The sequence below is a fragment of the Cyanistes caeruleus genome, chromosome 1, assembly GCF_971803275.1.
Source record: "Cyanistes caeruleus chromosome 1, bCyaCae1.hap1.1, whole genome shotgun sequence".
Taxonomy (NCBI): Eukaryota; Metazoa; Chordata; class Aves; order Passeriformes; family Paridae; genus Cyanistes; species Cyanistes caeruleus.
In genome coordinates, this window is record NC_141701.1 from 13,930,967 (window position 1) to 13,947,822 (window position 16,856).

At 35.5% G+C, this 16,856-nt stretch overlaps 1 protein-coding gene and 1 long non-coding RNA gene across 2 annotated transcripts in view; both read left to right on the plus strand.

Annotated features, from left to right (window-relative positions):
- Positions 1-71: 71 nt before the first annotated feature.
- The window catches only part of TAF2 (TATA-box binding protein associated factor 2), a 56,297-nt gene continuing 39,512 nt past the window's right edge, over positions 72-16,856 (plus strand). The window contains exons 1-9 of the mRNA XM_086899973.1: positions 72-270; positions 1,784-1,838; positions 2,622-2,782; positions 11,323-11,441; positions 12,755-12,896; positions 13,280-13,511; positions 13,822-14,006; positions 14,583-14,696; positions 15,991-16,101. Of these exons, the coding sequence (XP_086756099.1) occupies positions 218-270; positions 1,784-1,838; positions 2,622-2,782; positions 11,323-11,441; positions 12,755-12,896; positions 13,280-13,511; positions 13,822-14,006; positions 14,583-14,696; positions 15,991-16,101 (1,172 nt within the window). The 5' untranslated portion in view covers positions 72-217. The remainder of the gene's footprint in view (positions 271-1,783; positions 1,839-2,621; positions 2,783-11,322; positions 11,442-12,754; positions 12,897-13,279; positions 13,512-13,821; positions 14,007-14,582; positions 14,697-15,990; positions 16,102-16,856) is intronic.
- LOC147655318 (uncharacterized) lies at positions 6,060-10,836 on the plus strand. Its single transcript, XR_015284056.1, has 2 exons — positions 6,060-6,711; positions 6,773-10,836. It is a non-coding gene; the product is annotated as an uncharacterized LOC147655318 (long non-coding RNA).

Below are 16,856 nucleotides of genomic sequence, written 5' to 3' on the forward strand. Positions count from 1 at the left end.
CCCGTAGAAGGTTATAGACAAACGCTGCTTGTTGGTGGTGCTGTAACGATGGTGCTCACTCGAGCTGAAGATTCCTGGCTGCTGGGGGTCGCACATCCGCTGAGGAGATGAGTGATCAAGTACGGCCTGACGCGGGGAAAAAACGAAGGACCCGTTGAGTGAGGATGATGATGCCAGTCTGACGGTCAGCAGTGTGTGTTTAGTGCTGCGGTTCAGGATGAATAGGAAGAAAGGAGACAAAGGATTTGAAAGTCCAAGACCCTATAAATTATAAGTATCCATTTTTTTTTAAATTGCTATACTTGAAACCAATGCACACGGAATCAGGTCGCAGGCTGATTAATAATTTTTTACTGAAGAAGGTTGGAGCTGTTGCTTGTGGTGTAGCTTGCATTCAGAAAATACGTGTTGCAGATGTATGTTTTAATGTGTAAATGGACTTACTCATGGGGAGCAAGTCTGTCAACCATTCATTCTCACGAAGGTATTTCCATTATGCTCTTCAAACCTTGGACGTTTCTTCACACAGTGTCAGTACTAAAGGACTACGATGTTCCCCTTGTACTGCTGTGTCAAAAAGGCCTTTAGACTTAAGGGCTTTTTTTTGTGGATAAAAAAAAAATGCTTGCTTTTGCAGCAAACGGCTTTATTAAGCAAATTGTCGTTTTTACACATTGACTATTTGGGTTGTAACCAAGCTACCAAGCAGTAGCGGATTTCAGTGCATTTTAATAGATTTCTTGTTATTCCTCCTTGATTCCTTTATAAATCTGCTACACAAATGTATTTCTATGTAGAATCAGTCCGTTCATATACACATAATGTAAGAAATGTCTGATTCCGTTTTTAGATGTAATTCTCTTGTAGGAATTTTTATCAAACTTTATCTCATCTGTAGCAATGTCACTTCTTAATGCACAGGATATGTGCAGGTAAAGTGTGATATGCCATAGAATTTGAATTATTTCAAGGTTTTATCTTTAGTCATGAAATGCACTACTATCAAGATGACAGTACAGGAAAATACATAGAAAAACCTTAAAAGGTTTTTTTAAAGTTGGAATTATTTTATCTCCTACATCTTAAATCAGTTTTATTTACTAGAATTTCTAGTATGACACACAAAATTTAAGCAAGTGCATTTGAGTAGTGTAAAATACCTGTCTTGATTAATGTATTAACATTATTTTAAATTATAAATCTTACGGCATGCTAATTGTAAAAACACATACTTTATCTTTTAACATGTAACTCCTGCTTACATAGATTATGTATGAGTGTCAACTCTCCAGGTAAACTTTCCACTGGTCTCTAATTGCAAGTGTTACGGCTCATGCCATTATTGATACTGCTCATCACTACAGTGTTAAACCTTGACACTGCCATTTGTAATTCTTTATAAGTGCTGTTCAAAAATTATTTTCCTGTATTACTAGTAATGTTCCTACTGGTATGATACTATATTTGGTATATATATTTTTATTTCTTTGGAGGGGGTGGTTGTGAATTTCATATATATTTTTTGGAGGACTTTCTTGATATTGTGGGTAACTCTACTCATTATTTGGTTTAGACCATATAAAAGACTGAGACAATCATTAATGATTTTTATAGAAGTATATTCTATTTGCAGTATTTATCTGTATGTACATGTATCCTTTGTGTCTGTCTATTAAACTAAAGTGTTCTTTACTTTTAAAGTATTAAAGGGTTAAAATATTATTTAAAATGCTGTTATTTGTGCAAAACCTTACTTTTTTCTTTTTTTTCTTCCTTTCAGCACAACTCATCAGGTAGTTTGTATCAACAACATAAACTTTCAGAGAAAGTCTGTTGTAGTAAGTATTTCTTAAAAAAGTGTGAGGTAGAAATTAAGTGTTTGGGTTTTCTTCATGCTTTTAGAGGAAAAAAAATACACTTATAAGCTAATTGTGCTGTTCAGCTACTTCATATGTTATACTTTCTAAGGTAATGCTTCTCCTAAGTCTGTCACTTGATATGATTTGAGATGTATCACATAAAATACCTTCTAATTGTGAGCACTTTTAGAAAAATATTTCTAAATGAAGACTGCTGCATTGTAAATATTACAGAGCAATTTGAAGTTCAAAATTTATGCTCACACAGTGTTAGCTGATGTTAGGGATAGGCTTACAGCCTTATATGTGAGTTCACTTGGGCTTTGAAGGGACTTTCATCATTTCAGGCCTAGAGTCTCCAAGGGTCTTTGTCATTTACATATCTGTTTAAAACAATTCTGCTTAGGTTTTAAGAAATCTTGTCTCAAGTTCAGATACCAAAACATACAGCACAGTGATGCTAATAACTTAATATCTAGTCAATAGAGGCAGATTTTTCCAGTAAAACAGGCATGATTGTCAGTCATACTGAATTTTTTGTTTTGTTTTTTTTTTTCATTTACAGCTGTGAAAATTCACCTGTTAAATGGCATGAAAAATAAAATGTAGAAAATCTAAAGGGCAAATTAATTTCCTATTTAAATATGAAAATAACTTTATACTAGTCATTTTTTAAAATTCTATTAGTAATAATTCTTTATATATCTCTAGTTTTTTAGTTGGTAAAGATTTTACAGAAGATTTTGATTTGTATTTTCATAGGGTTATGTGGAACTGACAATATTTCCCACAGTTGCAAACCTGAACAGAATCAAGCTGAACAGTAAACAGTGCCGGATTTACAGAGTGAGAGTCAATGATTTAGAGGCAGCTTTCATCTATAATGATCCAACACTGGAAGTCTGTCACCATGAGTCAAAGCAGTAAGTGGTGTATTTAAGATTCTGCAGAGGTAATGCTTTCTGTTGCTTTTAAGTATAACCTATTCAATTTTACTGTCAAATTTTACCTGGTAATTTCCTAATGGTAACTTTATGTATGCTGCCTGAATTTCGGGGAAGTATTTTGGCAATAATTTTGACTCTTGCACTAGTCTTTAGAATTTCTTGTGCTAATTTATCTTTGTATTGTTTTGTGAACGTAAAAGAAAATTTTCTATAAAGTATTTCATGGGGAAAAAGGACCTTGGATTTGATATGTGTGCTTGAGACAGACACTGTATTCCTTTATTCATCAGTTATGCAAGAGCTTCAATAATTAAGTTTGCAAATACAGTGTTACTGGACACCAAATTTATTATCAGTTATGAAATTTTCTTTGAGTCTCGATACTGAACCACTTGAGTATATTAATTCTGTAATTCTGTTTGCTTTGTGACGTGATGTTTTTGTTATTGACGCTATTACTCATTCTGTGAAAAATTCAGAATCCTTATTGCAGAGATTCTAGGTTGTTGTGAAGCACTAGAGAGAAAAGCCTTGAGCCTTTCCTAAGGAATCAAACTTTCATTAGTTCTTGTAGATAACAGTGTAAGTCCTAGAACCTGAACTCATTTCAAAATTTGAAAGGAAAAGTTTAAAATGTCTTCACCATCTCATATTGAAGAGTATGTTTAAAGTCACGTGGCATCCTGTGTGTTCTAGGAAACTGATATGGGAAGGGGCTTTAGCAGAAAATCTTGTAGTCATTTCATTTTTGGTAAGAGCATGATGAGAAAATGTTTTCCCTAGGTATTCTTTTCTGATTTGCTGGAACATTCATGTTCTCACACCTTCTTTTGTGCAAAACCTTACTTTTTTGGTGTTTGGTGGCTTGATTGAATTTACTGAATTGTTAAAAAACTTCTTGTGAAAGTGTTGTTTAACAGCAGCTGATAAAAAAATCAGAGTCCTTGAAGCTGCAAAAGAGTGACTGAAATAATTTAGTTCAATTCCCCTGCTCACAAGGGGTCAGGTAGAGCAGGTTGCAAAAGTCTGTGTCCATTTGTGTTTTGAGTATCTTTGGGGATGGAATCTCTGCAGTCTCTCCAGGCAACCTTCTCCAGTGTTGATGACCCTCACAGTAAAAAACATTTTCGTGTATTCTGATAGAATTTCAGGAATTTTAACTTGCATCCACTGACAGGAGCAGACACAGTGGGCACAAACGTGAGACATAGAAAGTTCCCTCTGAACATCAAGTAACAATTTTTACTGTGGGGGAGAAAATTTACTCAGAGAGATTGTGGAGTCTCTATCCTTGGAAATATTCGAGTCATCTGGACATGCCCCTGAGCAGGTGATTGTCAGTGACCCTGTTGGAGCTGAGGGGTTGGACTGGAAGATCTTCAGCAATTACTTCCAACCTCAACCATTCTGTAAATCTGTAATAACTGGAATCCTGCATAACTCCTGGAAAATGTGAAAAAGGAGCAGCATTTAAAATTATCAGAATAAGCACTCCATTATGTTAAAAAAGGGATTAGGAGAGAGAATAGAATATAAATAAACTAAAATATAAAATTATATATGGAATATAAAATAAAATATAAAAAAATATAAAAAAATATCATTTTGTGGAAAAGGTGAGGTTTTTTTTGTTCAAACTGAATAGAAAAGCTCTGTATTTCATAACTCCTATGTTATTCATAGTTATGAAAGACAGAGGTCACCAAATATTCATAATCAAAAACTAGTATGCCTTTTTCTGTATCTCAGAAGTTAAAGGCAATATTAGTTACAAAGTATTAGATAAAGTTAGATGTGTTTTTTCCATTGGAACACCTGGTCACAATTGGGTAGTTAAATAGAGCATCTGTGCTCTTTAGGCAGGATTGCAAGCAGAAATACTAGAAATCTAAAAACTCCAGAATTAGTACCTCAGAAAATATCATCACTGTGTTTTCTCTGCCCTTCTTTACAAAGAACTGCTTCTAGAAACAGTGGTTTGTAGTAGTCTATATATCTGATTATCATCATCATCTTCCAAGTTGTCATTTGTTATGGCAAGTTTAGTGATGGTGTCCTTTGTTCCCTTGCAGCTGAACTAGCTACAGCAATTATTTTGAACAGGATACAGGTTAGACATGATGGTTTGTTTCCGATCCTACAGAGATCATAAACTTTTGCACAGTTTTCTTAAGTAGTCTGCTCAACTAGTAAATGGGAAGTAAATGGTAAGAATAAATGTAAAATAGTAAATGGTTCTTGGCAACCTGTTTATTTAAAATATTTTGTTTTCAGTCTTTACTTTTCCCTATGGTGTGTAGCAAATGTAAGTTCAAGTTACAAGATTGTATATACAAACATTTTCTTTTGATATTTTAGTTCCTTAGGTGTTGTTTTCTAAAAGAACACATAAATTCATAGAAGCATTGAAATTGGAAAAGACCCATGAGATCATCGTCATAAGTTCAGCGGTAAACCCAGCCACCACCATGACCATTAAATCATGTCCTCAGGTGCCATGTCCACATTTTTTGAATGCTTTCAGGAATGGTGACTCCACCACTTCCCTGGGCCATCTGTTCCAATCTTTACAGTCTTTTCTGTGAAGAAATTTTTTCAAATAGCTTATCTGGGGAATAAGTATTTAGAAAAGTTGTTAATTTAACAGACACTTCCCTACCTTTTTACTAAAGTTAAAATAATCTGAATTCTTACTCCCTTAGTTAGCAACAGAATTCTATTTAAAATGGAACTCTGTATGGAGTAATGATTAGAAAACGTGCTACAATATCTCTGACTTGTAAGGTTATGTTTGCTGATAGGAAGTTAAGAGAAATAGGTCACTGTTATGTTGTGCAAATTTTGACATGCAAGAAGACAGTTAAAAGAGGGTTGAGAAATTCAGCTTTATATATGGCACAATTCTGTCAGCCTCACTGTGATGTTCTTTGCTACCTCTTGGTGAGATCTGTGAGATCACCTTTTTGCATCTGAGTTGAAATACTCAACTTCTTTTCAAATAGTACTATTGAGTTTGAGCATCTTTGAGGAAAAAATCATTGACACACGGTCTCTGTCATTTCACATTTTCAGTGTTGCAGAAGGTGAAACAATTTTTTTCAGCCATGTATATTTTCAGTTACCCTGAATATCAGAAAAGCCCTCACTAAAAAGGTAATTAAAAATTGGTGAGATTTGTAGGAAAGGTTAGAAGCCATTAATTAGCACATTAAATATATTTTTAGCTTTGATGCCATTGCAAATTTATCCATTAGTCCCAAACCACAACTTCAGGTAAAAAGTGAGAGAGAGAGTATAGTAAAGTAAAGGTTTATCTAGAAATAAAGTTGGACTTCTGTCTTAGAATTTCCTCTGGAGGTTTCAGGACAACATGGCTTTTTTGTATCAGAATAGATGGATGAACTTAGATGACACAGTCACTTTGTTCCTGAGTGAGCAAACACCAGAACAGTGGTGTAAGGTATGAAATAATTTACTTTGCTTTACTGTGTGTACACAAGATGGCAGAGAATCCCATTTTGCTTGTGCTTTTGAGAAGAGTTTCAAATCTTGTGAAGACTGCATATAGTGTTAAAGAATATCTATTTGGGTCATGTTTTGACGCTGCTGTTTCTGAGTGTTACAGCTGTATGTCCTCATCTTTCTTTTTCTTGTAAATTGTTGCTTTTTTGATTCTGTCAGTACAAGGAAAATGAATTTGCTTTTTCTGGGCTATGCTTCTACATTTTGTGTAGAAATTTCAGTGCATGTTCTGAATACTGAGACAATTGCTTGTACCTCAGCCCTATTTATTTTAAACTGGCAAAGGAGATATTTTTTTCTTAATCTTATGGTTGAGATTGTAAACTGTTATATAGGTGCCGCAAAAGTTTGGAGTTTGGGTGCGCTCGTTTGATCTGTGATAAGTGAAGCTTGTGGTGATCCTGCTGTGCCTGCTTATGTGCTTCACATTTGTGGGATAATTAGGATGCCAGGCTGAGAAGCTGTTGCATTTTACTGTTGTTTTCTGTGTAAAGAAAGCTATGTTTTTGTATAGCCAGCTAGTGTGCACATAATGCTTTCCTGTGCAATGCTGGTTCATTTGCCTGTTTTTTTAGCTTGAAGCATGTAGTATTTAAACATTACAAACAGGAAAGATGTGTTGATATCCTCTGACTTCACTGTTGCTTCAGTTACAAGCAGCAGTAAGGTGTGAGGGAGGGCAATGTGGTAGCCTTCAGGGCATGTCTGTCTTGCAATATTGTTCTTCTGAGAAGTCAATGATCAAGCCTTTAGCCTCAGTACAAAACAGAAAAAATTCTGGTTATGTTGCACTCAGTGCCATGGTTAGGTGTTAGGACGTGGATGGGACTCAATGGCTTTGAAGGTCTCTTCCAGCCTAGTGATTCTTTGATTCTGTGGTTGCCTTGCTGCAATAAATACTGATATGATGCTTGTCTAATTGAAAATTCATTATAGACTTTGTCAGAAATTGATAATCAAAGTGTCCTGGCTAGGACAGGGTTCATTTTTGCAGTAGTCAGGAGCGGGGAAGGCTAAAACCTGGAGATTATTCTATACCACCTCACCTAATTTTCCAGGGATGGGGAAAAGGATCACTTCTAGTTCCCATAGCATGGCAGAGGGGTCAGGTATTTTCAGGAGTTCACCCAGGGTGAGCCAGTACCATGTGAATCATTTACCTCTTTTCTCATACACTTTGTCATTGGTATTGTTGCTGTTACTGTTCACTGTCTTATTTCATTGCTGTCTCTGGTAAATTGTTCTTAGCTTAATCCATGATCTTTACCTTTTGTGGCTCCAGTTCTCCTATGCAGCCCACCACAGGGGCAGGGTGGAGAGATAAGAGTGGCACGTGGTTTGAAGTAGTTTCAGTGGAAACACTAAATGGGAGAATTCCTAGACCAGGACTCAAAGGTGCAGAGAACTTTTCTAAAGAGATGACAAAGCCCTTAGACTTGATCAGGAATGAAAATCAGGTTTTTCAGCATGACAAAAATTCAAATCATTGCCCTATTAATAAATCACCTATATGGGCATGTGTTATTTTAAATGGTATATCATGTGTGTACTCCAATATCAAGTGCTTACTCTATATGGGAAGCAAAGTAAAATAGTAAATTAATTACAGGTAATGAAGAGTAATGAATTACAGATAGAGGAAAGAACTTACTTTGCCAAGTTGATATTAAGTACTGTACGAAAACAGTGGTTTATAGACTATAAGTTTGGCACATATATTTGCAGCACTGATGCAGCTAATGAGAAGTGCTATGGAAAGTTTGAAATCAATTAGTAATTTTAAAAAATAAGTCTCTGCAGGATCACTTCTTTACAGTCACTTAAGCTGCATGCAGGCTGTAATTAATAGTATTTGGGGTGAATTCTGATAACAAAATGTGTCTTTCCTGGGATAAGACCATGAATACATATTTGTTTTTCATTGTCAATCTAAACTTAGCATTACGAAAATTTATCATTGTTCCTTGGGCTGCAACTTTTGGCATGTGTTCTGTTTTAGTAAAATGGCCATATTCAGTTTATTGAGAATAGTTTAACCTATGAAAAGATTAATCTGTGGTACTACGCCTTTCATGGATTCCTTTTACAATGAATCACCCATTTGAACTGGAAGACTTCACAAAAATAGAAATATAATAATAGACTTGTTTTCCATAAAATGTTAAGTTCTGGAGTCTACCTTCTTTGCTGTAAAATCATAACCTTTTCCTGTCTGTGAACCCAGTGACGTTTAAAGTGTAGCCACAAGCTCTTCACAATCCTCAAAGTTGGAGCAAATTCTCACTGATGTGTAGGAAAGAGATCTTTATCCAATAATAGTCAATTTTCAAAACCAGTTTGGAGTAAAATTAAACACTTTAGACTTTACAGTCTAACAGAATGTCACTGTGGTTTTCTGTTGCTAGCTTTTTTGATTACTAATAGCTCTTAGTCATGCAGCTTCTTTTTAAATAGTTTTTCCAGTGGTATTTGTTTGCCTTTCGAGGGTGCCATTTGAAGGACAGCTTAAAGGAACTTTGCTTAGGGAGGTTCTTTGACCCTTCAGTGTGACAGATCAAGGAAGTAAACCAAGTAAAAGCTGCCTGATTAGAAAAAAAATACTTACTTTCTCATTTGACACCTTCAGCTACATCCCTACAGCATCAGATGAACAGTAATCTCTTTAGTGAGTGGGACTAGGAGACAGCACATCAGCCAAAGAAAGTAGACAAGTTTACTGCTCCTGACATTCTCAGTCTTGGTAGTGGTGCCAGGGAATTTGTGCACTATTATTGCCAAAGATGAAGAACTACATGAAAATATGTTCTCAATATATTTCAGTGTTTTAGCAGTTTTTTATACATGGAAGACTTGGAATATTAAGCATCGTGTTTGACATACCTACACTTACAGAATGGTGCTGGTGGCATGGTTAATTACACTTTGTTCTTCCAAGTAAGGTACTATAATTTGGGTTATTTTTTCTGTGGATGGTGAATAGAGAATGGTTAGATGAGAGCAAATCCTGAAATGATGTTGTGTCTGCTTTGTATGGACTTCAGATTCCATGGAAGGTGGAGTCTGCAGCCAAAAGTTAATTTATTTCATTGTGGTGCAGTAGTCTTGCACCTGGGTCAGGACAACCCCCAGTATCAGTACAGGCTGAGGGATGAAGGGATTGCAGGCAACCCTGCAGAGAAAGACTTCAGGGTGCTGATGGATGAGAGGCTCAGCATGAGCTGGCAATGTGCATTTGCACCCCAAAAAGCCAGGGGTGTCCTGGGCTGCATCACCAGCAGTGTGGGCAGCAGGGCAAGGGAGGGACTCTGCCCCTCCACTCAGCCCTTGTGAGATCCCACCTGCAGCCCTGCTTCCAGCTCCAAGGTCCTCAGCACAGACCATGGACCTGTTGGAGCAGAATCCAGAGGAGGCCACCAGGATGGTAAGAGGGATGGAGCACCTGTCTTAGGTGACAGAAAGAAAGGCTGAGAGGTTTGGCTTGTTCAGACTGGAGAAGATACAGCTCTAGGAAGATCTTCTTGCAACCTTTCAATACTTAGAGGGGGCTTTATAAGAAGGAGGGGGCAGACTTTTTAGAAGGGCGTGATGCAGTAGGACAAAGGGTAATGGTTTTAAACTAAAAGAGGGTACATTTAGACTAGAGGCAAGGAAGAACTCTTTTACTGTGAGGGCAGTGAAACCCTGGAACTGGTTTCCCAGGGAGGAGGTAGATGCCCCATCCCTGGAAACACTGAAGGTCTAGTTGGATGGGGCTCTGAGCCACCTCACCTAGTGTAAGATGTCCCTGTCCTCCCCCAGGAGAGTTGGACTAGATAACCTTGGAAGGTCCTTCCCAATCCAGAGTGTTCTGTGGCTCTGTGATTCCATGACTGCTTTATGCTTGATTGTGTCCTGCTTGGATTCATCAGCAGTACCTGAATTCTGTTGAAAAGGTGATAAGTTAGTCAAACACTTTCTCTTCAGGTATAGAGTTGTGCAAGCTTTTGAAAAACTGTGTACTGGAGAATTGGAATTACGAAAGATTTGGCTCTCATGCTTTAAACAGTTTAGAAATGCATTTTGAAAAAGCATGAAAGCTATTGCATAAAGCTGTAAAAGAAAAAAAAGCATAAAGCAGGGTTTTTTAACTTCACTGGTCATACTCCAGTAGCTAAATATAATGACATTAAATAATAAGGTAATGTCCTACTCATAAGTATTTTAACAGAAGACACATGCTTGTTCCTGCTCATTTCAGTAGAAAACAATTAATCTAAGTCATAATGATGTAATGATATGACTTTGTAATGAAGTGAGCAGTTAATGAGCAGCTGATACATAGTTGCTCAAACCTGATTACAAAAACCTGTGTTTGCGTCTTAAATAAATGATGGTTCACTTTAAAAAGGAAGAATGTTTCAAATATAACCAGAAGCTAAAAAGTATAGCACATATTTCTGTGTTTGTGTTTTAAGGCGAAAACTCTTAACATATAGTATTTTATGTGTTATTTATGAGTGCATTAAAAAGGGACTATTGCTGTCCATCAAGCTAAAGGAGAAAAATAGAAAAACACCATTGCCGAGCTAAAATCTTGCATTTAGAAAAGCAAGATAAGAGCAAAACCGCAATATATGAGGGAGCAGATCTTCAAGATAGAGCTTTAGAATAAAGATAGGAACATAATCCAAAATAAAAACCAGAATTTTTAATTTCTATTCCAATAAATATAGGTATTACTCTTATTGCCAAGAAAGGAACTCTGAACATTTCTCAATTTCTTGGGAGTTATTACTGCTTAAGTCTTTCTGATTACAGATCACTTCTGCAAGAAGTGATTTTAAGTTCTGGTTGTTGAAATCAAATCTTTACTTCTTTTCTCTTCCACTCATTTAAAAACAAAACAGTTATCCATGCACCTTGAAATTCAGTATAGAAATTGTCTTAACTTCCAAAGTTGCTTTTTGTGGTTCAGCAGAGCTCTGCTTTAAGAATTAACTAGGTATTTCTGACAGGAGGAATCTCAACTATTTCTCCAATGCCTATGCTGCCGCTGTCAGTGCTGTGGACCCAGATGCTGGAAATGGAGAACTCTGCATTAAGGTTCCCTCGGAGCTGTGGAAACATGTTGATGGTAAAGAGATCATACTGAAAAATTAATTTGTCAGACTTGCCAGCTCCAACTTTGCTTAGGAAGATAGTAGCTTTAAAGAAATAGAAGTAATGTTACATTATTTAATGGATTTGTGATTACTGTTTCCTTTGTCCTTTCCACTTGAACTCTGAAAAATACTTTCACTTTTTGGTAATATGGAGAAGAGTTGCAAGAGTTCTTGACACTACATACAAACATACTCTTGGGTGGTCACGACCCCAGGAGAATACTTGAGGAACTGGGAATAATGGAGTGTACTGGGGGCTAAATTGTAATTTTGAAGCTGCTTACAACATATATGATCCAACAAAGAAAATAATTTACAAGGATATAGTTATATACATCTTCTTACAAAATTCGAATTTTATGCCATCTCACTTTGAGGAATGGTAATTTTAAAATTGATTTGGTAGTGAATGTATACTTCTTTATAAACTGGCATACTAGATCCTGGAATAAGTATCTCTTTTAATAAGTTATTCTCCAGTGTTGATTATTTTCTTACAGGGATCTTACTAGTTTCTTGTATTACTTCTTGCATAGTTTTATCGGTTTTTCCCATGGATTTATGAGACCTCTGAGAGAATAATAACAACTGTATCATGAGGCTGACTCATGCAGTATTGTCAGATGCACCTTGATGAAAAAGACACTTATTTAATTTTTCTGTAAGTCCCTGTTGCCTTATGTGCAAGCCTAGAAGGGAAAATTTTCAAACATGTATAATTTGACTTTTCAAAGTTTGTGTGCCAAAATACGGTGATACTTGTGGGATAAATTTCAGCATATGCTAGAATTTCTTTTCTTGCCAGTCTGTTCATAGGTGAGATTTCTGTGAAACTAAACCAAAATGAAGACATTTAAGTTACAGGAAAAGCATTAACTAGAATTAGAGATTTTAAGCAACTGCAAATGACAATAGTCTTTTAAGAATGTGCCTGCTTCATAGAGATTTAGGAGAAATCTTTTTCAGCAAGGTGCCAAGGAAATCATGGTTAGGTTGCAGTCTGTATAAATATGCTTTACTGTTGGGGAATAGGAAGATGAAATGTGACTCCAATAAGTTTTTATTAATTAATATTCTTATAAATTCATCTCCTCTAAGTTGTGCTTAGGGAGGTCTCAATTTTGTAACACTTTAGTTGTGAGTTTGTAAGTGGACTGGCAAGTCCGTGAGAATGAAGTTATCACGTAATATTCAAAGACCTGGAGTCCAAAACTGAGTTACTATTCTGAAATAACTTTCATGTAAGTTGTATATGCTTACTCCAGTTTTGGTCTTTGTGCTGCAGAGTTAAAAGTCCTGAAGGTGCATATAAACTTTTCTCTGGACCAGCCAAAAGGAGGCCTTCATTTTGTAGTACCCAACATGGAGGGCAACATGGCAGAAAGAGGGGCTCATGTTTTTTCATGTGGTTATCAAAATTCTACAAGGTAAGAAAATTGTCTTTGAATGTTAGATTTTTATTTCCTATTTATTCTTGAACTGTAGGAAATACAAATAATTTCTATCAATTCTTTTAAGTTTAAAGAATTCTAAAAGTTAATTTGTGCTTGAAAGGAGTTTACCAATGTGAAATAGCATGTAATGACAGTAATTAGTCTTTATACTCAGCAGGAGGTAAAGAAAAAAAATTTATAAAGTTTATAAAACATTTATAAAGTTAATGTATTGTAGGAGTCAGTATGTCAACATTCATATATTCTTAAGTATTTAGGGATATAGTTTGGAACTTGAAAGAAAATTGCCTGTGAAAAAGAATATAATTATTAAGTGTAAATGTTAACAATTTCCCCCCCAAACTGAACTTTCCTAGATTTTGGTTTCCTTGTGTGGATTCGTATTCTGAGCTGTGTACCTGGAAACTTGAGTATACTGTAGATGCTGCAATGGTGGCTGTTTCAAACGGAGATTTGGTGGAAACTGTATACACCCATGATATGAGAAAGAAGACTTTTCATTACATGCTGACTATTCCAACTGCAGCTTCTAACATCTCTTTGGCAATTGGACCTTTTGAAATCCTTGTTGATCCATACATGCATGAGGTAATAATCTTTGTCATAGAAGCCTCCTTTTTTTCTAAATTACTGATCTTTTATGTTGCATTCAGTATATATTAATCCAAGAATGGAATATCAAGATCAACCTTCATCAATACAGTCATATGATAAAGCTTGTCTAGTAATGCCTGTATTTAAATTTATCTCAAAAAAAAAAACCCAAAACTTTAAATAAGCCGTAATGCCATTTATGTCTGAATTTATGGGGCAAATTTATTTGAAATTTGGTTTCTTTGATGATATCTAATACACTTGATATATATTTGTAGGTCTTGTAACAAATTTTCCTTTGTAGGTGACTCACTTTTGCTTACCACAACTTCTCCCTTTGCTCAAACATACCACGTCATACCTTCATGAGGTGTTTGAATTTTATGAGGAGATTCTTACCTGCCGCTATCCTTACTCCTGTTTCAAGACTGTTTTTATAGATGAAGCTTATGTTGAAGTAGCTGCTTATGCATCCATGAGTATTTTCAGGTTAGTATTTAAGAAAATTATGCCTTCTAAATCCACAGGCCTAGAAGCTCTAGATCCACAACTGTTGAGAAATGTGTGAAACTCTAGTTATTTTTGTAGCCTGAGTTTTTGGCTTTCTAGTTTGAAAAGGCTTGTTTTTGTTGACATTACAGGCTTTTAACACCATTTCCATTTTTATCTGTTATAAAGATATTGGATTTACTTAAAAAAAAGCCTGTCAGTGGTTTTCCTTCTGAATTAGAATTGCCATGCATGAAGTATTTAATCTCAAATTAAGTGCAGAAGTTTGATTGTGTTTTATTTTTCTCTAGCTGGAATAGGGTATCAGGAATCCAAGAGAGTGTTACCAGTTAAACTGCTTAGGCTCTATACAGAGAGTTGTGTATAGATGATAATAGCAGGAGATCTGCCTGCATTAAGGTTATTAAAAAATTAAAAATTAAAAAGAATGTTACTATCTCACTGGAAAAACAATGAAGAAATTATTTTACTTGTTTTGGTTTTTAAGGCAAGGTATCTTGTGTTTCTTTGGAGCTGGTGCTCATGTTGTGTTATTTTCTTTTTATGGGGGTCCAGCACAAATCTCTTGCACAGTGCAATGATTATAGATGAAACTCCACTGACAAGGAGATGCTTGGCACAGGCCCTGGCACAGCAATTCTTTGGATGTTTCATATCCAGAATGTCTTGGTAAGTATTTTACCATGATATTCTCCAGGAAATGGGGAGGATCTAGGAAGCTCAAATTTTGATTTGCAAATTGCATTTTATCAGAAAAATAAGTAAAGCAGTAATTGTAGAAGAAAGCAAAAATGTGTAAAAAAGTAGGAATAATAATCCCAGCTAAATAAATGAAAATTCATTAGTATTTTTTTGTTGTTTTGAAAGGAGAAGGTGAGATATAAAAGTCCCAAAGATTGTATAAATTGAATATATGTTCCCGAATGTTGTAGTGTGCTTTGACATCTGAAAATTTTAGAAAGGTAACTCTTTTGCATTATTAGTCAATTTCTGCTAGATATTTTGGGTGATAAAGTATAGCCTGCATGCAAAGTACTTGTAGAACACAGAACTAATAAATTAAGAAGTTGTTCAGGGAGGAGAATGCAGAAATTAGTGTCAAATAGGAAAATTCCTGCCAAGGTGGCTATAACTCCATGTTTCAGAAAGCCTCCCCAAATGGCTCTTGCAGTTCTCATTAGTATTTATTTTAAATCCTTTTACATACACTTTATTTACTGGGGACAAGTAACCTATTATCTTTTTTTATGGCAAAAGTCTTACGTCCCAGAGCATCCTTGTCTTTAAAAACAGGGGAAGTCAACATGTTCTTAAATTGATGTTTGTACTGTTGTAATTTCTCTCACTCACTTCTTTATTTCTAGCCTACTTCTGTGATGAAGGCAATTTTTTACATCCTTCATAATTGACTCCATTTTCATATGTTCTTGTTCTATTTACTTTATCATACCCTGTGTACAACGTCAATTTTCTGTTTAAGGTTCTAGTTCCTGATCATGTTGTAGTTTTTGTCTATCTTTCCTCCCTTAGAACATAACTTACAGAAGATGTGTTTAAAAGGTGTCCACCAAATTGTGAGAGAGGTATTTTGTCTACTTGCTGTCTAAATGTTCTGCACTGCATTGAGTGTTTATCAAGGAATTAAAGTCATATAGATTAGCAGTTGCTCTAACTTTAATGTCCATTTCCACTTGTTTATTATTGTTGTTTCAGGTAAATAGTTTAGTTTTATATTTTAATCTGGATCTCTGTGGTAGAAGTTCAGTTTTCACTGACTTTTCAGTTTCATTGGTCCCATCCAGGTGCCAAGTTCCATAAATTGGTTCACAGCTCATCAGACTTCTGTTGACTTAGAGAAGTTAAACCTTTTGAAATTTGTGGCTAATTTTGAGCTGGTCAAAAATACCATCCCTTACAAAACATCCTGTGAAGTGGTATAATTCATGTTCCTTTCTTATAATAGGTCAGATGAATGGGTGCTGAAGGGAATCTCTGGTTACATTTATGGCCTTTGGATGAAAAAAACCTTTGGTGTTAATGAGTATCGCCACTGGATTAAGCAGGTAACATCCTAGTGTTTTCTGTATCTTTCAAACATTTTGCATTAAAGAAGTATAAAACCAGAATATAATATAGCTTTGCATTGCAATCTAAAGACCTTTTTAGTAGTGACAAACCTCAGAGCTAAAATATTTTTACCACTTGCTACAAGAAAAAACACCAAACATACAAACCAAAATAGATTTTTGTGAGTGCCATATGAAAAATAACTGCTGTTGTCTCTCCATGCAATTGGTTTTCCTCTTTTTGTTTGGACTCCTGAGCCAAAAAAAAGTCAAAAAAAGGTATTGCTTTTGGAATACTTAGAATAGAATATAGGATTAATAAGAATTTTCATTTGGTGAATTTATTACTCTGTGACTGCTATCCATATAGCTCAGAAAAGCTCCAGTGTTAGCTTTGGTCATCGGTGGTTCAGGTATCTTTTAGTATCATTGAAGTACTAAATGAAATAATGAAACAATAAAAAAATCCTTGTGTGAAGGGATTTATTTTCATGGAAAATAGATTTCTGTCTATAGTGTATGTTTCAAATGTAATCTTTGAGACACGTACTCCTAGTGATAGCAGCAGTGGCTCCTCATTCTTTGCCAGTAACATTTATACACAAAAATATGAGTATCTTCTTTCTCTCATCACATTCTCTTACTCTCCATATTCCAAAAAGTAAATCCTAGCCCCACGTGCTCCGTTTACATCCCTTACTCACCTGGGGACCCAGTACCATGTCCTTGTCTGCCTAATGCTCATTCAGTTCACCGGGCTTGT